A 23,737-nucleotide genomic window follows, 5' to 3' on the forward strand; every position below is an offset into this window, starting at 1 on the left:
AGCATCTCTAGGAAGAGGTGCAGTCGACGTTTCAGGCCGAGAGGGTCTCGGCCTGAAACGTCGACTGCACCTCTTCCTAGAGATGCTGCCTGGCCTGCTACGTTCACCAGCAACTTTTATGTGTGTTGCTTGAATTTCCAGCATCTGCAGAATTCCTGTTGTTTACATTTTTAGCCAGAGTGTTGAATCTGTGGAACGCTCTGTCACAGACTGCGGCAGAGGCCTAGTCCAAAGCGGAACTAGATAGTTTCCTGATCAGTCAGGTTATCGAAGGATATGGCGGGCAGGCAGGCGTATGGGGTTGAATGGGATCCGGGACCAGCCACGATGGAATGGCGGAGCAACTTGATGGGCTGAATGGCCTAATTCTGCTCCACTATCTTATGGTATTATGGAGTAGATAAGGGATAGTCAGCATGGCTTTGTGCGTGGTGGGTCATGTCTAACCAGTCTCACTGAGCTTTTCAAGGAAGTTACCAGGAAAGCTGATGAAGGCAAGGCAGGGAAGGCATGGACCTTCAGCAAGGAATTTGACCAGGTCCCACATGGGAGGCTGGTCAAGAAGGTTCAGTCACTCAGCATTCAAGATGAGGTAGTAAATTGGATTAGACATTGGCTTTGTGGGAGGAGCCAGAGACTGGTAGTAGAGGGTTGCCTCTCCGACCGGAGGCCTGTGACTAGTGGTGTGCCACAGAGATTGGTGCTGGGTCCATTGTCATTTGTCGTCTATATGGTTAACTGGATCAGCAAATTTGCAGATGACACCAAGATTGGGGGTTCAGTGGATGGTGAGGAAGACTATCGTGGCTTGCAGAGGGATCTCAATCAGCTGGAAAAATGGGCCAAAAAATGTCAGATGGAATTTAATGCACACAAGTGCGAGGAGGTGCACTTTGGTAGGGCCAGCCAGTGTGGGTCTTACACAGTGAACAGCCTGGCACTGAGGAGTGTGGTAGAACAAAGGGATCTGGGAATACAGATTCATAATTCGCTGAAAGTGGTGTCAGAGGTAGACAGGGTCATAAAGAAAGCTTTTGGCACATTGGCCTTCATAAATCAATTGAGTACAGAAGATGGGATGTTATGTCAAAGTTGTATAAGACATTGCTGAGGGCTAATCTGGAAGATTGTGAGCAGTTTTGGTCACCAACCAACAGGTAAAATGTAAATAAGGTTGAGAGAACACAGAGAAAATTTACCAGGGTGTTGTCGGGTCTGAAGGACCTGAGACATAAGGGAAAATGGAATAGGTTGGGACTTTATTGCTTGGAAATCTGAGAATGTGGGGAGATTTAATTGAGGTATACGAAGTTATGAGGTGTATAGATAGGGGAAATGTAAGCAGGCTTTTTTCCACTGAGGTTGGGTGGGACTACAACCAGAGGTCATGGGTTAAGGGTGAAGGGTGAAAAGTTTAAGGGGAACATGAGGGGAAACTTCTTCACTCAGAGGGTGGTGAGAGTGTGGAACGAGCTGCCAGCACAAGTGGTGCATGGAGCTCGATTTTGACGTTTGAATAGGTACATGGATGGTGGGGGAATAGGGGAGAGGAGCCATGGTCCCGATGCAGGCCGATGGATGTTGGCAGCTTAAATGGCTCAGGATGGACTAGATGGGCCAAAGGGCCTGTTTCTGAGCTGTACTTTTCTACGACTTCATCTGTGTGTGTCTGCACGGAGATTACACACTGTCACAGTGTTTCACCCGGATACTCTGCTTCCGCCCCACATCCTGATGACATGGGGATCGAAGGGTTAACCCATCCTCAGCGTCCCAGTGTGCGGGTGAGGGACTGAAACTGTGGGTGGGGAGGGGAGAGAGATATTTTCCTTCCCTCTGTTAGTTATGCTTTAAAGCCCACCACGCCCTCCCATCCCCAGGCCTGCCCACCGCGCGTCGCACTGAGGAGCCGCATCACAAACCGGGGCCCCCGTGGTTGTCTCGGAGTTCCGGTCGCCACGGGGACCCCGGGAGGCGGGGGAGTGGACGAGCTGGGGAAGGAGAGGTGAGCTGTCCACAGCATGGGGCTGACCACCGGCCGCCTCATGAAGAGACACAGCTTCGCCATCCTGTCCTTCGCCTTCTGCATCGTGCAGACGGCCCTCCTCGGCCTTGACCTGGCCTCCCATTTCCTCCTCGAATCCTACACCAGCTCCAGCCACCACTTCACCATCGTCGTGCTGGTAAGTCACAGCGGTTCACCCCGGGAGGACACTCCGCCCCTCCGGCCCCTGCTAGCTCCCGCTACGGGGGGAATGCAGCCCAGCATCTATCCACAAACGTACAAAACACTGGAGGAACTCAGCAGGCCAGGCAGCATCTATGGAGGGGAGTGAACAGTCGACGTTTCGGGCCCAGAGCCTTCACCAGGACTGGAAAGGAATGGGGGGGGGGGCAGGGAGAAGCCAGAATAAGATCACAAGAGATTCTGCAGACGCCGGAAAGGCTGGCTTCTGCTTTCCAGCCCCAACGAGCTGTCCTGCCCTGTTCAACCCCAGCCTCACTTACAAAGACCAGTTAACCGTCTTTGGGAGGAAACTGGAGCACCCGGAGGAAACCCACACAGTTCACGAGAGGGACGTACAACCCCCCCCCTTACAGAGGACACTGGAATTAAACTCCGAACGTCCCAAGCTGCAACAGCGTCACGATAACCATCGTGCCCGAGCGCAGCGCACCGCTTCCATAAAACGATATACTACGCCATGACAACACTCTCGTCAGAATCCAAGACACCCACAGCAGTGGTGGTGACCAACCATTTATTTTTAATCATCCACAGATAGAAAAGAAAGGGTTTTATTCGAGATTCATAAATATAAAGTTTGAGAAACTGTAAATTACACAAATTGCACTTTCTATAGAAATTCTTGAGATAAGTGTTACGTTCACGTCTTCTGACGGTGTCTCTCTCCCCTTCCCACCAGCGACTCAGGAGCGCGCTGACACAGCCCCTCGGGGTGTCGGGGATTCTGTGAGGGGGGGTGTCTGTGTGGGAGGGGGAGGTGAGACGGGGAGCGGCTGTAATCAACGCCCTCCTTCCCACGCACGGCAGGTGTCACACGTGGCGAGCTTTCACCTGGCTCTCCTGGCGACCATGTCGTCCTTGCTGCTCGGACGCCGTTCCCTCCAGGTCGCCGCGTTGCTCGTCATCGGTGAGTGTGCGGGCAATGGGAGGGGCAGGGGGGGGGGTCTCTGCCTGACAGAGTCTGCGGGCGGGGGGAGAGAGGGAGTGGGGAGGGGAGAGGGGGGTAGAGGGGTTGTTGGGGAGGATTGGAGGGTGTGTGGGGTTTAGACAGCGTGTGAGGGGGAGAGGGTGCAGAGAGAGGGACGGGAGGTAAAGAGGCAGGGGAGATGAGATGGAGGGGAGAGGCCGTCCCTCCCCACCTTCACGCCGACCCACAGGACACCCTGGTGGATGGGCCACTTCGGCACGGTCTGGCTGGCGAGCCTGTCAGGGCGGCTGTGGAGGCTGAAGGCAGCGGGGTGCAGGGGGGCTGTCCCAGTGGGAGGGTCTCACAGGAGGAGGACAACCGATCCCCTCCCCTGCCTGCAACGTGTCTGCTCACCGCAGTCTCTCTGTCCCCTTCCCTTCCCTCCCCCAACCACCATCTCGCCCTTGAACCCTCTCTCCCACTCACCCATCTCTCTTCCGTCATCGCTCTCCCCCCTCCTCCTCCGTCTCGCCTACACTCCTCTCCCTCCCCGCCCCACTGCTCGTCCCTTTTCCACCCTCCCTCCCACCGTCTGCCCCTCTCCTCTCTCCCGTTCCCTCTTCCCCACACCCGGCAGTCCTGAATTTAAGCCTCTTCGCCGGTCGGACCTGGTTCGAGCTGTTCATCATGAAGTTTCGGGCGGAGGTCTACTGACCCCCCCCTCTCCGCCGACACGCGCCCACTCCTCTGTTGTCTGGGACCTGGCAGAGACCTGCAGCCTATGACCCTCGACCTCTGAATCAGTTCGGGGACTGTACCCCACCCCCGCAGCCGTGGGAAGGGTCACGGCGATCGAAATTCAGCAGGTTTGGGGGGGGGGGAATAAAGTGCGTTGTTTGTTACAGCTTCGTCTTCTTGTTTGGAACATTTTCCTCAACTACCGGCCGGGGAGGGGAGGGGAGGGGAGGGGAGACCAGGACTCGCGGTGTGCCGGAGAGGGCGGGCTATTCCACAAGGGGAAGCGTTGCGGAAAACCTCTTCCTCCAAGGACGAGGCTAAGACTTGGATCTCCGAACCCAGGCTCATCCCGCAGTCTCAAACCACCAGTGCTCTCGCTGGGAAGGGCATAGTTTCGAGGGAGGGGTACCGTTTAACAGCTGGCTCGGAGGGAAATGAGTACAGGGGAGGTGGGGGAGAGAATTCTGGGCCCATTTACCAGTTGAGCCAGAGAAGCAGAGCGGCTGGCGAGGAGCACGGCCCCTCCCGCAGACTCCCATACAGGCGCAGCTCGCTCAGAGGGCTCTACTCAGCCCCCACCTGGATGTGGGGGTTCTGCATGAGGTCCCAGCTGGGATCGTTCTCCACCGAGGCGCGCCCGAGCCGTGACATCACCACCAAGAGCGTCAGGAAGGCCAGAACGCCCAGCACCAGCAGCAGCAACAGACGCTGCATCCGGGTCAGCGAGCGCCTCTTCGGTCCCGATCCCGTCGCGTTCCTGCGAGAGGCAGAGGGTGAGAGGTGCGGAGGCAGGTCCCAGGGCGGGGGGAGCACAGACGGGCCAGATAGGCCCCAGGGCGGGGGGAGCACAGACGGGGGAGATAGGCCCCAGGGCGGAGGGAAGCATAGACGGGGGAGATAGGTCCCAGGGCCGGGGGAGCACAGACGGGGGAGATAGGCCCCAGGGCGGGGGGAGCACAGACGGGGGAGATAGGCCCCAGGGCGGAGGGAAGCATAGACGGGGGAGATAGGTCCCAGGGCCGGGGGAGCACAGACGGGCCAGATAGGCCCCAGGGCGGGGGGAGCACAGACGGGGGAGATAGGCCCCAGGGCGGAGGGAAGCATAGACGGGGGGAGATAGGTCCCAGGGCCGGGGGAGCACAGATGGGCCAGATAGGCCCCAGGGTGGGGGGAGCACAGACGGGCCAGATAGGCCGCAGGGCGGGGGGAGCACAGACGAGCGAGATAGGCCCCAGGGCGGGGGGAGCACAGACAGGGGAGGGGAGGGGCAGCGGAAGCTTCACTCTGTGTCTGACCCCGGGAGAGTGTGATGGGACAGTGTGGAGGGAGCTTCACTCTGTGTCTGACCCCGGGAGTGTGTGATGGGACGGTGCAGAGGGAGTTTCACTCTGTGTCTGACCCCGGGAGTGTGTGATAGGACGGTGTGGAGGGAGCTTCACTCTGTGTCTGACCCCGGGAGTGTGTGATGGGACAGTGTTGAAGGAGTTTCACTCTGTGTCTGACCCTGGGAGTGTGTGATGGGATGGTGTAGAGGGAGCTTCCCTCTGTGTCTGACCCCGGGAGTGTGTGATAGGACCGTGCGGAGGGAGATTCACTCTGTGTCTGACCCCGGGAGTGTGTGATGGAACGGTGTGGAGGGAGCTTCACTCTGTGTCTGACCCCTGGAGTGTGTGATGGGACGGTGTGGAGGGAGCTTCACTCTGTGTCTGACCCCGGGAGTGTGTGATGGGACGGTGCGGAGGGAGCTTCACTCTGTGTCTGACCCCGGGAGTGTGTGATGGGACGGTGCGGAGGGAGCTTCACTCTGTGTCTGACCCCGGGAGTGTGTGATGGGACGGTGTAGAGGGAGCTTCACTCTGTGTCTGACCCCGGGAGTGTGTGATGGGACGGTGGGGAGGGAGCTTCACTGTGTGTCTGACCCTGGGAGTGTGTGATGGGACAGTGTAGAAGGAGTTTCACTCAGTGTCTGACCCCAGGAGTGTTTGATGGGGTGGTGTAGAGGGAGCTTCACTCTGTGTCTGACCCTGGGAGTGTGTGACGGGACGGTGTGGAGGGAGATTCACTCTGTGTCTGACCCCGGGAGTGTGTGATGGGACAGTGTAGAGGGAGCTTCACTCTGTGTCTGACCCCGGGAGTGTGTGATGGGATGGTGTAGAGGGAGCTTCACTCTGTGTCTGACCCCGGGAGTGTGTGATGGGATGGTGAGGAGGTGGCTGCCCCCCATCTTGAGTCCCTGCCCCGCCCGCATCTCGGTACTTACCTGACCCAACGGGCAAACCAGGTGAGTGCCGGCCGCCTCCTGTACTTGTCGTCGTCGAAATCGAGCTGTGTGGCGGTCGACCTCGCGGTGTCCTGTGCGATGGTATCGTACACCTTCCTGGGCGAGGCAGCCTGGGCCGTCCCTGTGGGGAAGGGAAGGCGGATGGGGAGGGGGAGGAGGTGGTTATGTAATGGCTGCAGGTCGAGGCATCAGCAGGGTAGGTGAGAGCGATGGAGCCGGACAGGGGATCGGTGCAGATAAAGCCGGACGCTCCCGTCATCCCCTCCCACTCGGACCATCTCCCATTGCCCCTGGCCGATCCCGCGACCCACAGCCTCCCTGGGGTACTGGCGAGTGGTCCCGAGCCACTGCTGCCTTCCCCATCGCAGTCCATCCTTGCTGCTACGGAGGTGGGTAGGTCTCGAATGGGCCGAGTGGCGCAGGAGCCCCTGGTGCTGAATAGACGTCAATCACTGTCTGTCCAACGTCACTTTCTCTCTCTCTCTTTTATCTGAGTAGACCTCCATCTCTGACAGCCCAACATTTATTTCTCTTCTCTCTCTCTTGACTATAACGGGAGCACCAATCGTGAGTTAGAGAGCAGGGAAGGGTCAGGCATAAAAGGGAGACACTGCCTAGCGGAGCGGTCATCGATGGAGTGGTCTGAGGCAGAGTGGGAGGGCTTTGGCTCATTCGCGCTTCGGCGAGGTAAGTGGGTAACGGGATCTTGTTTTTCTCCTTGCATTTTTTTTTTGAGGAATAGAGAGCATGCCTGTAGGGTTAGTACTTTGCTCTGGGTGTCGGATGTGGGAATCCTGGGAATCTTCCAGTCTCCCAGACGGCCACAACTGTGCCAAGTGCACCGAGATGCATCTCCTGAGAGACCGTGTTAGGGATCTGGAGCTGCGCCTCGATGACCTACAGCTTATTAAAAAGGCAGATGCAATGTTGGTATTCATTTCTAGAGGTATAGAATATAAGAGCAGGGATGTGATGTTGAGGCTCTATAAGGCACTCATGAGACCACACTTGGAGTATTGTGCGCAGTTTTGGGCTCCTTATTTTAGAAAGGATATACTGACACTGGAGAGGGTTCAGAGAAGATTCACGAGAATGATTCCAGGAATGAAAGGTTTACCGTATGAGGAATGTCTGTCAGCTCTTGGGCTGTATTCCCTGGAGTTCAGGAGAATGAGGGGGGAATCTCATAGAAACATTTCAAATGTTAAAAGGCCTGAACAGATCAGATATGGCAAAGTTATTTCCCATGGTAGGGGAGTCTAGGACAAGAGGGCACAACTTCAGGATTGAAGGACGTCCATTTAGAACAGATGTGGAGAAATTACTTTAGTCAGTGGGTGGTAAATCTGTGGAATTTGTTGTCACGAGCGGCTGTGGAGGCCAAGTCATTGGGTGTATTTAAGGCAGAAATAGATAGGTTCTTGATTAGCCAGGGCATCAAAGGGTATGGGGAGAAAACAGGGGAGCGGGGATGACTGGAAGAATTGGATCAGCCCATGATTGAATGGTGGAGCAGACTCGATGGGCCGAATGGCCTACTTCTGCTCCTACACCTTATGGTCCTTTATCTGAGTAGACCCCCATCACTGTCGGTCCAACGTTCCTTTGTTTTATCAACACTTCATAAAACAACAGTGAAGCATCAGGTTTTGTGCCTCTTCCCTGACTTCCGAAAGAACCTCGGATCAAGGATATTAGAACCCAACAGAAAAAGATCCCAACGATTTTCTCAGCGGTCCTCACTGGGACGTTGGAGGGGCATTTTTAAATTAAAAATCTCCAGCGTAGTTCCTTCCAGCCCATGAGCTGCCCTGCCCAGCAAACCCCTGATTTAATCCTAGCTAATCATGGGACAATTTATAATGTCCTGTTAACCTACTAACCGGTACGTCTTTGGACTGTGGGAGAAAGCCTACGCGGTCACGGGGAGAGCGTACAGACGGTGGTGGGAATCGAACCGTTGACTGTACCGTACAGCATTGTGCCGTTATGCTAACCACTGCGCTACGGTGCCGCCGAGCTAGGAGAGCGGGTGAGCGGGACCAGCCCATGCCCGGCTCTCTCAGACTCACCCACATTCACGGAGAACGACTCACTCCCGGGCTGCACATCCTGGGAACGCGGTGCCTTGGTTTCGCCGCCCGGATCGTCCGCGTACTCCTGCAGGGAGGAGAAGCTGCCGTCGGAGGGGAACGCGGGGGTCCTGGCCGAGTGCTCATCCACGTTGGGAGCTGCGGGGGGGGGTGGAAGCAGAGGGCAAGGGTGTCAACCCGGTGAGCACAGGCGGAGCGGGAGTATTGTGAGCAGTTTTGGGCTCCTTATCTTAGAAAGGATGTGCTGAAACTAGACAGGGTTCAAATGAGGTTCACGAAAATAACTCAGGGATTGAAAGGCTTGTCGTTTGATGGCTCTGGGCCTGTACTCACTAGAATTCAGTAGAATGAGGGGGGGATCTCGTTGAAATCTATCAAATGGTGAAAGGCCTCGATTGAGTGGATGTGGAGACGACGTTTCCTATGGTGGGGGAGTCTAAGACCAGAGAACACAACCTCAGAATAGGGGGGGTGTCCTTTCAGAATGGAAATAAAGAAGAATTTCTTCAACCAGAGAGTGGTGAATCTGTGGAATTCATTGCCACGGATGGCAGTGGAAGCCAAATCATTGGGTATATTTAAAGGAGAAGCTGATAGATCTTGATTAGTCAGGGTATGAAGGGATACGAGGAGAAGGCAGGAAATTGGGGCTGAGAGGATCAGCCATGATAAAATAGTGGAGCAGACTTGATGGGCCAAATGGCCCAATTCTGCTCCTTTATCTTATGGTCTTTTGGAACGGGAGGTGGGAGGTAAAGGCGCGGAGAAGGAATGGGTGGGGGTGAGTTTGCGGGGAAGATCGGGGAGTTGGGGGAGAGGTAGGAGATGTGGAGTAGTGGGAAGGTAGAGAGGAGAGATGGGGAAAGGGGGAGAGATGGAGAAGGGGAGGGGAGCGATGGGGAAAGGGTGGGGGAGAGAGGGAGAAGAAGAGGGGATAGTCAAAGGAGTGGGAAAGAGTAGGGGTGGAGGGAGGGGCAGGGTGGTGCGGAGGGGCAGACAAATACAAACATCTCACGCCACCCCCCCCACCCATGAGCTCTGTGACAGAACACCATCTGCCCACCCTGCACCCCATCTCTCTCCCCCCACCCCTGTACTTGCCAGAGAAACTGGACCAGTCGGTGGTGTCGAGCGACCCCTGTTCCGCTGACGTCTCTTCCTCTTCCACCTGCAGGGAGGGGCAAAGTGGTGGTGGTGGGGGTGGGGGGGGAGAGAACACAAAATGGGGCACGGTGAGTCTGAGGCATCGGGGGTGAGGGGGTCCGGTTCACGACCTACTGTTCGCAGGGTCCGTGGCCTCCTCCTCCTGCCACGAGTCCTCACTCAGGGTGGAGGAGCAACACGTTCTGCCTTGGTAGCCTCCAACTTGATGGCAAAAGCCTCAATTTCTCAAACTTCCAGTACTTTCCTCCTCCCCCCTCCTTCTTCTTCAATTCCCCACTCTGGCCTCTTACCTCTTCTCCTCATCTGCCTATCACCTCCTTCCTTTTCTCAAGGTCCACTCTCCTCTCCTATCAGACACCTCCTTCTTCAGCCCTTCACCTCTTCTGCCTATCACCTTCTAGCTTCTTACTTCATGCCCCCTCTCCCCCAGCTGGCTCCATCTATCATCTTCCTGCTGGTCCCCCACCTTCTTATCCTGGCACCTCGCCAGTCCTGCTGAAGGGCCTCAACGGTCTATGTTGCCTGACTGGCTGAGCTCCTCCAGCATTTCACGTGTGTTACTCATGTGGTCTCTATCCCCGGTGGTGGGGAGTGAGGAGGGTGGCGGTGTCACACACTCGGTTGTCGGTGTGAGTGCAAACACACACCCGCCTGACCTCCCCGTGTCTCTGAGTTTGACGACACAGACAGGGTGTTCAGCCAATCACACCTCAAGGGTGTGTGCTTAGCCCACTGCTCTACTCGCTCTACACCCACGACTGTGTGACGAGGCACAGCTCAAATTTGCTGATGACCCAACTATTGTCAGTATCTCAGATGGAGACGAGAGGGCGTACAGGAGCGAGACAGATCAGCTGGTGGAGTGGTGTCACAGCAACAACCTGGCACTCAGCGTCAGTAACACCAAAGAGCTGATCGTGGACTTCAGAAAGGGTAGGGAGAGGGAACACACACACACACACACACACACACACACACACACACACACACACACACACACACACCAGTCCTCAAAGAGGGATCAGAAGTGGAAAGAATGAGCAGTTTCAAGTTCCTGTGTGTCAATATGTCTGAGGATCTAACCTGGACCGAACATATCCATGCAGCAAAGAAGGCAAGACAGTGGCTATACTTCATTAGGAATTTGAGAAAAAAAAAAGAAAAACAGAAAATCTACAGCCCATTACAGGCCCTTCGGCCCACAATGTTGTGCCGACCGTGTAACCTACTCTAGAAACTGCCTAGAATTTCCCTACCGCATAGCCCTCTATTTTTCTAAACTCCATGTACCTATCTAAGAATCTCTTAAAAGACCCTATTGGATCTGCCTCCACCACCTTCGCTGGTGTTGCATTCCACACACACCCACCACTCTCTGTGTGAAAAAAGTTGCCTCTGACATCCCCTCAGTACCTATTTCCAAGCACCTTAAAACTGTGCCCCCTCGTGTTAGCCAATTCAGCCCTGGGAAAAAGCCTCTGACTGTCCACACGATCAATGCCTCTCATCATCTTATACATTTAATATATAAGATTTGATATGTCACCAAAAAATACTCGAAAATTTCCACAGAAGTATTGTGGAGAGCATTCTGACTGGCTGCACCACCGTCTGGTATGGGGCGGGGGGGAATGGGAGGCTACTACACAGGGTCGAAGTAAACTGCAGAGAGTTGTAAACTCAGTCAGCTCCATCACGGGCTCCGGCCTCCGTAGTATCCAGGACATCTTCAAGGAGCGATGCCTCAGAAAGGCAGCGTCCATCATTACGGACCCCCATCACCCAGGACATGCCCTCTTCTCATTGCTACCATCAGGGAGGAGGTACAGGAGCCTGAAGACACACACTCAACGATTCAGGAACAGCTTCTTCCCCTCTGCCATCCAATTTCTGAATGGAGATTGAACCCATGAACACTACCTCAGCACTTTTTTATTTCTGTTTTTGCACTACTTGTTAAATTAAACTATTTAATATATATATACTTACTGTAATTCACAGTTTTTTCCTCTATTATTAAGTATTGCATTGTACTGCTGCGGTAAAGGTATATGGAGATATTAAACCTGACTCTGAGCGAACCGAAAACTTCCACCTCAACTCAGCCCTTTCTGAAATCCTCCTGCCGCTTGGATTGTGTGTGGAGTAGGGGGGGAAGGTGGCTATCAGATTGTGTCTCTGTATGCGCCTGCACGCCTGCATCTTTCTCTGCACGTCTGGGTGTCTCTGTGTTCATGCGTGTGCATTGGGTATGCGTATGCGTGTGTGTGTGTGTGTGTGTGTGTGTGTGTGTGTGTGTGTGTGTGTGTGTGTATACGAGTACACGCGTATGCATGTCTGTGTGCACGAGGATGTGCGTGTTCTGAGAGACAAGTTACTTTATGGCCAATCTCGCTGAGCGTCTGTATGTGAACGCAGTAGCTGTCCGGATGAGAAATTGCCTCCACCTCGGTGTGAGAGCAGGCAGCATCCGCCTGAGCTTGCCAACGCGGCTCCGGAGTGTCACCCCGAGGAGCCGCTGCACCCACAAGCTCAGAGCGAACCCCTCTCCACACCGGCACCACGTACTCCCCTGCTCCCTCCGAGAGTGCAGCTCACACTCACGCAAGCGCGTGCACACACACTCACACACCGATGCACAGATCCACACACCCACATACACAGCTGTGCACAGCTCTGAGGCAATAAGACACAGGAGCAGAATTATACCATTCAGCCCATCGATTCTGCTCTGCTATTCCATAATGGCTGATTTATCATCCCTCTCAACCATTCTCTTCCCTTCTCCCCGTAACCTTTGTCGCCCTGACAAAACAAGAATCATTGATCTCTGTTTAAATATCCCCAACAACTCGGCCTCCACTACCATCCGTGGCAACGAATTCCACAGATTCACCGCCCTCAGGCTAAAGAAATTACTCCTCATCTCTGTTCTAAATGGACGTTCCTCTATACTGAGGCTGTGCCCTCTGGTCCTAGACTCCCCCACCATAGGAAACATCCTCTCCACATCCATTCTATCTGTGTCCTCTGGTCCTAGACTCCCCCACCATAGGAAACATGCTCTCCACACCCACTCTATCTGTGTCCTCTGGTCCTAGACTCCCACACTATAGGAAACATCCTCTCCACATCCACTCTATCCGTGCCCTCTGGTCCTAGACTCCTCCACTATAGGAAACATCCTCTCCACATCCACTCTATTTGTGTCCTCTGGTCCTAGACTCCTCCACTATTGGAAACATCCTCTCCACATCCACTCTATCTGTGCCCTCTGGTCCTAGACTCCCCCACTATAGGAAACATCCTCTCCACATCCACTCTATCTGTGTCCTCTGGTCCTAGACTCCCCCACTATAGGAAACATCCTCTCCACATCCACTCTATCTGTGTCCTCTGGTCCTAGACTCTTCCACTATAGGAAACATCCTCTCCACATCCACTCTATCTGTGTCCTCTAGTCTTAGACTCCCCCACTATAGGAAACATCCTCTCCACATCCACTCTATCTGTGTCCTCTGGTCCTAGACTCCTCCACTATAGGAAACATCCTCTCCACATCCACTCTATCTGTGTCCTCTGGCCCTAGACTCCCCCACTATAGGAAACATCCTCTCCACATCCACCCTATCTGTGTCCTCTGGTCCTAGACTCCTCCACTATTGGAAACACCACACACACACACACACACCCCTACAAAGAGACATCAAAGGTTACAGGGAGAAGGCAGGAGAATGGAGGGATAATAAATTAGTCATGATGGAGAGCAGAATTGATGGGCTGAATGGCCTAATTCTGCTCCTATGTCTTAAGGTCTTACAGATACACGCACAGAGACTGACAAACACGACTCTGGCACAGAGCTCTAGGGGTTCGACTCTATACCCAGTCTGGCGCCCGTGACCCCACCCCCAGCGCACACAACCCTTCCTCACCAGTGGGAGGCCGAGGCCGGCCCGGGCCCAGTTGACGGTGGTGAGCCTCTCCTTCAGCACGCTGGCCACCGGACTGACCATGTTGTCTGGGGGGAAGATGGGCCCACTGCAGCTCGGGCACCGGTATCCGGCCGGCGCTGTGTTCCTCGGTAACCGTGACGCCAAGTCGTTCAGGCACGACCAGTGGAAGAGGTCTGAGTGGCAACCAAGAGAAAGAAAGGACACAATACAGTTACATTCGGCGACTGCGCTGTTCCGGCCCCAGAGATCGGGGTGGGTGAGCATTCTGACTGGCTGCATCACTGTCTAGTATGGAGTGAGGGGGCTACTGCACAGGATGGAAATAAGCTGCAGAGAGTTGTAAACTCAGTCAGTTCCATCACGGGCACTGGCCTCCGTAGCATCCAGGACATCTTCAAGGAGCGATGCCTCAGAAAGGCAGCGTCCATCATTAAGGTCCCCCATCACCCAGGCCATACCCTCTTCTCACTGCTACCATCAGGGAGGAGGTACAGGAGCCTGAAGACACACACTCAACGATTCAGGAACAGCTTCTTCCCCTCCGCCGTCCGATTTCTGAATGGACACTGAACCCATGAACACGACCTCACTACTTTTTTATTTCTATTTTTGCACTAATTATTTAATTTAATATAAATATACTTACAGTAATTCACATTTTTTCTATTATTGTGTATTGCACTGTACTGCTGCTGCAAAAAACACATTCTCAAAGTCATCTATAAAAATCAGGAAGAGGAGAGAGCCGAGAACGGATCTGTATGGAATACCATGGATCCCTGGTCACAGATCTCCAGACAGAATACATTCCACCTACTTTGAATGTTGTTGTTCTGCAACTCGATTCCCCCGGGTCATGAAAACCAACACGCCACACACTTTCTTAACCACCCTGTCACCCTGTGCGGCATCTCCCTCTGGTAATCAGAATCTGGTTTAATATCACCAGCATTTGTTGTGAAACCTGCTGTCTTATGTAAAACATAATAATGGAAAAAACTGAAATACAGTAAGTAAATGGATATATTTAATAGTTAAATTAAATAAGTAATGCAAAAATAGGAATAAAAAAGTGGTGAGGTCGTGTTCATGGGTTCAATGTCCATTGAGAAATCGGATGGCAGAGGGGAAGAAGTTGTTCCTGAATCGTTGAGTGTGTGTCTTCAGGCTCCTGTACCTCCTCCCTGATGGTAGCAATGAGAAGAGGGCATGTCCTGGGTGATGGGGGTTGTTAATGATGGACGCTGCCTTTCTGAGGCATCGCTCCTTGAAGGTGTCCTGGATACTACGGAGGCTGGTGCCCATGATGGAGCTGACTGAGTTTACAACTCTCTGCAGCTTAGCTCGACCCTTTGTCAGTGAGATCAACTCTCTTTGATCGATTGGTTTCCTCAGGCACCAGTTCGTCACAGGGATCAACCTCTGAACCTTCTCCCAACTCCCTCTGCCGTCCTCCAGTGCCAGTCAGGAACTGGCCTTCTGGCCCACTCCGGCTGTGCTAACCCCTGAGCCCCCACACTAATCACATTCCCTTCCCTGTCCAACCTCTCCAGATTCTACCCTGCACCCTGGAGGAGGGGTGGGGGGCGGTGGGAATTCAGGTCAGCCAATCTTCCGGATGTGGGACGAAGTTGGGAAACCGCTAGTCACTGGGAGAGCGTGCAAACTATACGCCGTGTGACGAGAGTACACATGGACTAAGATGTTAGCCGTCCTGTGCTGGCACCAGTGGGATCAGCAGTTGGTCTGCCACCTGTCTTCAGGAGAAAGAGAGATAAGGAAAACAATGTAGCAGCATTTGGAGATGTTAATGAAGGGACGGGAGAGTTTAACGGAAGGAGAGCTGTCAAGATCGGCTCCCCCTTTGAACCCTGAACTGTTTGAAGTGATGGACAGGCGATACCCCAGCAAGGGGATAAAAAGCGACAGGTTCGCTAAGGCAAGACACACATGACACCCCGAGGTAACGAGACCCTGGAAGCGGTGCGTCTCCCACAAGTCGGTGGGAAGTTTTGGAAGGCTGATCGCGGGACCAAGCCATAGACGCACAGCGTGGAAAGGTACGATCGGCGGGAACCTGGTGTGTGTGTCTGCTCTTGCCTGGGTGACAGGTTCACCGCAGAGAAACGATCGTATCTGGAAATGGAGGGGTCACGGTCGGTGACCTCAGAAGACATCACAAAGGGCTCACCCGAAAGCTGACTGCGAAGAATATCGAAGGTCTGTGTGTGGAAGCTGTTTGAATATTCATTCGTTTTGCTCTCTCTCTCCTTCCCCCCACTGTCCATCTCCCACGGCAGTGATTACTGTGAACTGAACTGAATTCAATTGAACTGAACTTTGCGTCACTTTGAAACTGGTCATTTACCCCTAGACGACGATAGAGCTTGATTGATCCTGTTATCCTAATTCTGTGTACATGTGTGTTTATCATTGCTGATCTGTTGCATTTATTATCCTTTTGATTAGAATACTGTGTTGCTTGTTTCTTTAATAAAACTTACTTAGTTCTAGTAATCTAGACTCCAACTGAGTGATCCATTTCTGCTGGTTTGGCAACCCAGTTACAGGGTACGTAACACCGACAGCACCAGTGGTCAGAGTTAGAGCATAGAAAAGTTCAGCACAGAAACAGGCCCTTCGGCCCATCTAGTCTGTGTTGAACCATTTAAACTGCCTACTCCCAGCGACCTGCACCGGGACCATAGCCCTCCACCCCCTGCCATCCATGTACCTATCCAAACTACTCTTAAACATCAATATCGAGCTCGCATGCACCACTTGTGCTGGCAGCTCACGTCACACACCCACAACCCTCTGAGTGAAGAAGTTCCCCCTCATGTTCCCCTGAAACTCCTCACCTTTCACTCTTAACCCATGACCTCTGGTTGTCGTCCCACCCAACCTCAGTGGAAAAACCCTGCTTGCATTTACCCTATCTATACCCCTCAAATTTTGTATTCCTCCCCTCATTCTCCGACACTCCAGGGAATACAGTCCTAACCTATTCGGTCTTTCCCTGGAACTCGGGCCCTCCAGAAACAGTGACATGCTTGTAAATTTTCTCTGCGCTCTTTCAAACTTATTTACATCTTTCTTGCAGGTAGGTGACCAAAACTGCGCACGACACTCCAAATTAGGCCTCACCAATCTCTCATACAATTTCAACATTACATCTCACCTCCTGCACTCAGTATTTTGATTTACGAAGGCCAATGGGCCAAAAGCTTTCTGGACAAACACGTCTACCTGTGATGCACACAGTGCTCCGGCCTGTTGAAACCCAGCCTGTTAGCAGCACTCTCGGGGTGTATGCACACGGACCGTTTGTCCCACTCCCACCAGGGAGGAGGCAACGTAGCAGCCACACCAGGACCCGCAGACTCAAAAACAGTTGCTTCCCCCGAGCAGTAAGGCTGATCATCCAGTTGCAGTGGTGATAATGGAGACAAGCTCCCACTACCTATAAAATAACCCCAATGACGTGCGCCTCAAACCGCCTCCGACAACTCGGTCCAGCTCCTGGCCTTCACGTGTGGCTTAACTACTGAAGCGAGCGGAACCGTTTCCACTGACAGAAGGGGCAAAGGCAGGTTCCTGGCACATTAGAAACCAGTCGCTCCGGGTAGACGGGGCTTGTCAGCCGCGGTCGGCAGCTCATCTCGGAAAACTCTGATCTCAAACCTCCGCTGCCTTGCCGCTATACCCACCCACAAGGAAGGCTTTGGGAGTGAACCCAAGGGAAAAATCCGGAGCTGCAGTCCTAAGCTAACTAGCTACTCCTGCGACACCGCTGGTGCCAAACTGTACCGGTCTCTGCCGTTCCTTTGGGTTCATCAGCTGCGTGGAGAGGGGAAGCCACAGCCTGCTCTCCATATTGTACTGCCCTGGCTTGCGTAGACAGCTAGGATGGAACATCCATGTTTGACCCTGACCACCGGAGGTCCCCTCTTCAACACCTAGCCCACCTCTCCACACACCCCCAACCACCACTGGCTTTGTCATCACAACACACACAAAACGCTGGAGGAACTCAGCAGGCCAGGCAGCATCTATGGAAAAGAGTACACAGTCAATGTTTAGGGCTGAGACCCTTCTTCGGGACTAGAAAGGAAGGGAAAGATGCCAGAATACTTTATCATTTCCTGCCAGTCACCTAATGTACGACAGTCCTGTGATAAGTGTCACTTTATGGGCATACAATCAACCTGTGTCCATAACGGCTTCTCCTATGAAGAGCATTTGGGTGGCTCTGGGATACTGCAGGAGAATTCAGAATGCAGAGTAACCTTACTGAAACCTCTCGAATATTGAAAGGTTGTGATAGAGTGGACATGGAGAGGATGTTTCCTGTAGTGGGGGAGTCTTAAGACCAGAAGGGACACCTCAGAGTAGAGGGACGTCCATTTACAACGGAGATGAGGAATTTCTTTTGTCAAAGAGTGGTGAATCTGTGTAATTCTTTGCCACAGGCAGCTGTGGAGGCCAAGTCTTTTCTTTAAGGCAGGGTTTGATAGATTATTGATTAGTCAAGGTAGAAGGGATACGGGGAAAAGGCAGGAGATTGCGACTGAGAGGAAATGAATCAGCCATGATGAAATGGCAGAGCAGACTCAATAGGCCGAAATATGCTCCTATATCTTATGGTCTTACCAGCTACCTGATGTATTCATATTTATTGTGGGTTTTTTATTATTGTGTTCTTTATCTTACTGTGTTTTTTGGTGCTGCATCAGACGTGGAATAACAATTTGCTAATTGTTACTCCACATCTGCTAATTAAATTTGTTCACGATACTACACTGATTAGCTTAATCTCAGATAATAATGAGGCAGCCTACAGAGAAGGAGTCATCACCCTGACACAGTGGTGTCAAGAAAACAACCTCTCCCTCAACGTCGCAAAAACAAAGGAGCTGGTTGTGGACGACAGGAGGAGTGGAGACAACCAATGAATCTGGGGTTGAGAGGGTGAACAGCTTTTAGTTCCTCGGCATCCACATCACCGAGGACCTCACGTGGTCTGTACGTACCGGCTATGAGGTGAAAAAAGTACAACAGCACCTCTCACTTCAGACAGTTGAAGAAGTTCAGTGAGGGTTCCCAAATCTTGAGGACTTTCTACAGGGGCACAATTGAGAGCATCCTGATGGGCTGCATCACTGCCTGGTATGGGAACTGTACTTCCCTCAATCGCAGGACTCTGCAGAGAGTGGTGCGGACAGCCCAGCGCATCTGTAGGTGTGAACTTCCCACCACTCAGGACATTTACAAAGACAGGTGTGTAAAAAGGGCCTGAAGAATCATTGGGGACCCGAGTCACCCCAACCACAAACTGTTCCAGCTGCTACCATCCGGGAAATGGTACTGCAGTGTAAAAGCCAGAGCCAACAGGCTCCGGGACAGCTTCTTCCACCAGGCCATCAGACTGATTAATTCACACTGATACAACTGTATTTCTATGCTATATTGACTGTCCTGTTGTACATACTATTTATTATAAATTACTATAAATTACACTTTGCACATTTAGACGGAGACGTAACTTGAAGATTTTTACTCCTCAGGTATATGAAGGATGTAAGAAATAAAGTCAATTCAATTATTTTGATCTCCTTTACACTTGTGTACTGGAAATGACATTAAACAAACTTGAAACTTGCAATGACTCCCTGTGCAGTTTGGACCAGCCTTCATTCAGTCACCTTTGCCGCTCACCTGAGAGGGGTGGGGCGGGGGGGGGGGGCAGATAGAGAGAGAGAGAGAGAGAGAGAGAGAGAGAGAGAGAGAGAGAGAGAGAGAGAGAGAGAAAGCACGCGAGCTGAGCAGGGGAGAGCAGCACTCACCGTAACAGACCAGCCGGACCGTGTCGGCCTCGGCGAGTGGCGCACTGCAGAGCCGGCAGCTGGGACTGTAGTCACTGTCCTGGAGCCATTGGAGGTATGACTGAACGATGCACTGTCGCGGGGGGGGGGGGGGGGGGGAGGGAGGCAGACAGGTTAAATCCCGCAGGTCTCCGGCACAATCCTCCCACCAACAAGGGCGCGCACCTGATCGTCACGGAGACAACCTCCGGGATCCCTCCGATCCTTTCCAAGGCTCATTCCATGCAAACACCCCGAGATAGTACCACAAAGACACCCAGCATTAAAACAGGCCCTTCGGCCCATCTCATCCATGCCGACAAAGTTCCACTGGCCTACAGAACTGTGCAGAAGTCTAGGTTATGCACCTATCTACAGCTGGGGTGCCTCACACTATTGCACAGTACGGCATGCTTGAGCCTTGTCCCTCTAAATCAAAGATTCCCAACCATTATACGGACCAATAACATTAAGCACAGGGTCTGTCTTCTAAACCTTTCCTATCCGTGTACCTGTCCATATCCCTCTAAACCTTTCCTATCCATGTACCTGTCCGTATCCCTCTAAACCTTTCCTATCCATGTACCTGTCCGTATCCCTCCAAACCTTTCCTATCCGTGTACCTGTCCGTATCCCTCTAAACCTTTCCTGTCCGCGTACCTGTCCGTATCCCTCTAAACCTTTCCTATCCGTGTACCTGTCCATATCCCTCTAAACCTTTCCTATCCATGTACCTATCCGTGTCCCTGTCCATATCCCTCTAAACCTTTCCTATCCATGTACCTGTCCATATCCCTCTAAACCTTTCCTGTCCGTGTACCTGTCTGTATCCCTCTAAACCTTTCCTATCCGCGTACCTGTCCGTATCCCTCTAAACCTTTCCTATCCGTGTACCTGTCCGTATCCCTCTAAACCTTTCCTATCCGTGTACCTGTCCGTATCCCTCTAAACCTTTCCTATCCGTGTACCTGTCCGTATCCCTCTAAACCTTTCCTATCCGTGTACCTGTCCGTATCCCTCTAAACCTTTCCTATCCGTGTACCTGTCCGTATCCCTCCAAACCTTTCCTATCCGCGTAGCTGTCCGTATCCCTCTAAACCTTTCCTATCCGTGTACCTGTCCGTATCCCTCTAAACCTTTCCTGTCCGTGTACCTGTCCGTATCCCTCTAAACCTTTCCTATCTGTGTACCTGTCCGTATCACTCTAAACCTTTCCTATCCGTATCCCTCTAAACCTTTCCTGTCCGTATCCCTCTAAACCTTTCCTATCCGTGTACCTGTCCATATCCCTCTAGATCTTTCCTGTCCGTGTACCTGTCCGTATCCCTCTAAACCTTTCCTATCCGTGTACCTGTCCATATCCCTCTAAACCTTTCCTATCCGTGTACCTGTCCGTATCTCTCTAAACCTTTCCTATCCGTGTACCTGTCCGTATCCCCCAAACCTTTCCTATCCGTGTACCTGTCCATATCCCTCTAAACCTTTCCTATCCGTGTACCTGTCCATATCCCTCTAAACCTTTCCTATCCGTGTACCTGCCCGTATCCCTCTAAACCTTTCCTATCCATGTACCTGTCCATATCCCTCTAAACCTTTCCTATCCGTGTACCTGTCCAGGTGCCGCTCTCTGGCAGCTCGTTCCATGTACTGATCACCCTCTGGGCAAAGAAGTTGCCCCTCAGGTTCCTATTAAATTTCTCCCCTCTCACCTTAAATCTGTGCCCTCTGGTTCTTGATTCTCAAACCCTGGTGAAAAGACTGTTCACATTCACCCTATCTGTGTCCCTCATGGTGCTATACACCTCTATAAGGTCACTCCCTCAGTCCCATAAACTCCAGGGAATAAAGCACCAGCCTCTCAACCTCTCCCCATAACTCAGTCCCTCAAGTCTTCATAAATCTCCTTTGCAATCTCTCCAGCTGAAAGATTTTTTTTTACCTTTCACAGGGTGAACAGTACTGTTACAACATAACAATGAACTGAGTTATGAGCTGGACTTCTCGTACTGACTCGACGGTCTAAACAATCCCAGCCAGACACCTCACACTCTGGATGGCTAACCCCAGACCCACTGACCTGATCCCAAATACACAGAGTCACAGAGAAGTACAGCACAGAAACAAGCCCTTCTGCCCATCTAGTCTGTGCTGAACCATTGAAACTGCCTGCTCCCATCGACCGGCACGGGACCACAGCCCTCCATATCCCTCCCCTCCCATCCATGTACCTCTCCAAACGTCTCTTCAATGTTGAAATCGAGCTCGCATCCACCACTTGTACTGTCAGCTCATTCCACACTCTCACCACCCTCTGAGTGAAGAAGTTTCCCCTCATGTTCCCCTTAAACTTTCCACCCTTAACCCACGACCTCTGATTGTAGTCTCACCCAACCTTAGCGGAAAAAGCCTGCTTGCATTTACCCTATCTGTACCCCTCAGAATTTTGTATACTTCTATCAAATCTCTCCTCTCCCCTCATTCTCCTACACTCCATGGAATAAAGTCCCAACCTATTCAATCATTCCTTATAACTCAGGCCCAATTCCCAGCATTACATACACCAGCTCCCTCATGAACTAGACCACCAGTGGGTCCCCTAACTCACGGATCACCGCCAAGGTCACCTAACTGACCCCTGTCACTGGATCCCCAATTCATTGGATCACCTCCCAATCACTAACGTGACCTCTAACTCACTGGATCACTGGCGAAATCATGAACTGGACCACAGTCGGTCTCCTGACACACTGAACCACCGGATCCCCACGACACTGGATCACAACACTCCTAACACAGTGGATTACTCAATCCTACTACACTGGATCACTGTTTACTCTCTTCTGCACTGGGATGCAAATCCACTGGGATCTCTCCCACACTGGGTCATGGTTCACTGGATCCCTCCCACGCTGGGATACTGAATTGTTGGATCTCTCACACACTGGGTCGTGGTTCACTGGATCCCTCCCACACTGGGATGTTGAACCGCTGGATCAGAATCTCTCCCACCCTGGGTCACGGGTCACGGGATCCCTCCCACACTGGGATACTGAACCGCTGGATCAGAATCTCTCCCACACTGGGTCGTGGTTCACTGGATCCCTCCCACACTGGGATGTTGAACCGCTGGATCAGAATCTCTCCCACCCTGGGTCACGGGTCACGGGATCCCTCCCACACTGGGATACTGAACCGCTGGATCAGAATCTCTCCCACCCTGGGTCACGGGTCACTGGATCCCTCCCACACTGGGATACCGAACCGCTGGATCTCTCCCACACTGGGTCACTGGATCCCTCCCACACTGGGATACCGAACCGCTGGATCTCTCCCACACTGGGTCACGGGATCCCTCCCACACTGGGATACTGAACCGCTGGATCAGATTCTCTCCCACACTGGGTCACGGGTCACTGGATCCCTCCCACACTGGGATACTGAACCGCTGGATCCCTCCCACACTGGGATACCGAACCGCTGGATCAGAATCTCTCCCACACTGGGTCACGGGTCACGGGATCCCTCCCACACTGGGATACTGAACCGCTGGATCAGAATCTCTCCCACCCTGGGTCACGGGTCACTGGATCCCTCCCACACTGGGATACCGAACCGCTGGATCTCTCCCACACTGGGTCACGGGTCACTGGATCCCTCCCACACTGGGATACCGAACCGCTGGATCTCTCCCACACTGGGTCACGGGTCACTGGATCCCTCCCACACTGGGATACCGAACCGCTGGATCTCTCCCACACTGGGTCACGGGATCCCTCCCACCGGGTCCCCGTCGCGCCGCCCACCTTGCTGTGCTTGGAGATCAGGCAGTGCTCGCACACATTAACACGGTGCTCGAAGCAGAAGAGGTTGGTGACGCGGCGCTTCGGGCACTTGCAGAGTCCCATGGCGTCCACTCGGCCCCTCCACCGCCACCTCTCCCTTGCCTTCTCCCTCCCACTGTCCCCGCCGCCGCCACTGCTGCCACGTCTCTTCCGGGTGTCGGCGCAAACTGATGACGTTCCGGTCCGTCCGCCGTCACCTTCCCTCCCGCTCTGCCCACAGGCGGCAAAGTGGCCGAGGTATTTTAGATCCTAGGCTTCTGCTCTCCACCTCAACAGAATCAGATCAGCTTTCATGTAGCGGATGTATGTCGTGAAATCTGTTGTTCTGAGATTACAATACAGAATATAAGCTATAAATTGCAATAAGAAACACATACATATATGCAAAAAGAGAACAACAAAAGAAAAAAAATAGTGAGCAACAGGAATTCTGCAGATGCTGGAAATTCAAGCAACACACATCAAAGTTGCTGGTGAACGCAGCAGGCCAGGCAGCATCTCTAGGAAGAGGTACAGTCCTGACGAAGGGTCTCGGCCTGAAATGTCGACTGCACCTCTTCCTAGAGATGCTGCCTGGCCTGCTGCGTTCACCAGCAACTTTGATGTGTGTTGCAGTGAGGCAGTGTTCATGGCTTCAACGTAAA

At 52.9% G+C, this 23,737-nt stretch overlaps 1 protein-coding gene across 1 annotated transcript; it reads right to left on the bottom strand.

The window, feature by feature from the left end:
• Positions 1–3,745: 3,745 nt before the first annotated feature.
• zfpl1 (zinc finger protein-like 1) lies at positions 3,746–23,244 on the bottom strand. The gene is made up of 7 exons (XM_072245651.1): positions 23,055–23,244; positions 19,234–19,345; positions 13,367–13,560; positions 9,369–9,435; positions 8,247–8,405; positions 6,154–6,295; positions 3,746–4,650 (listed from the first exon to the last, which is right to left on the bottom strand). The coding sequence occupies exons 1-7, from the start codon at positions 23,154–23,156 to the stop codon at positions 4,458–4,460; spliced, it is 969 nt and encodes a 322-aa protein (XP_072101752.1). The 5' UTR covers positions 23,157–23,244; the 3' UTR covers positions 3,746–4,457.
• Positions 23,245–23,737: the final 493 nt, after the last annotated feature.

Source organism: Mobula birostris, chromosome 28 (assembly GCF_030028105.1).
Source record: "Mobula birostris isolate sMobBir1 chromosome 28, sMobBir1.hap1, whole genome shotgun sequence".
NCBI classification, from domain to species: Eukaryota; Metazoa; Chordata; class Chondrichthyes; order Myliobatiformes; family Myliobatidae; genus Mobula; species Mobula birostris.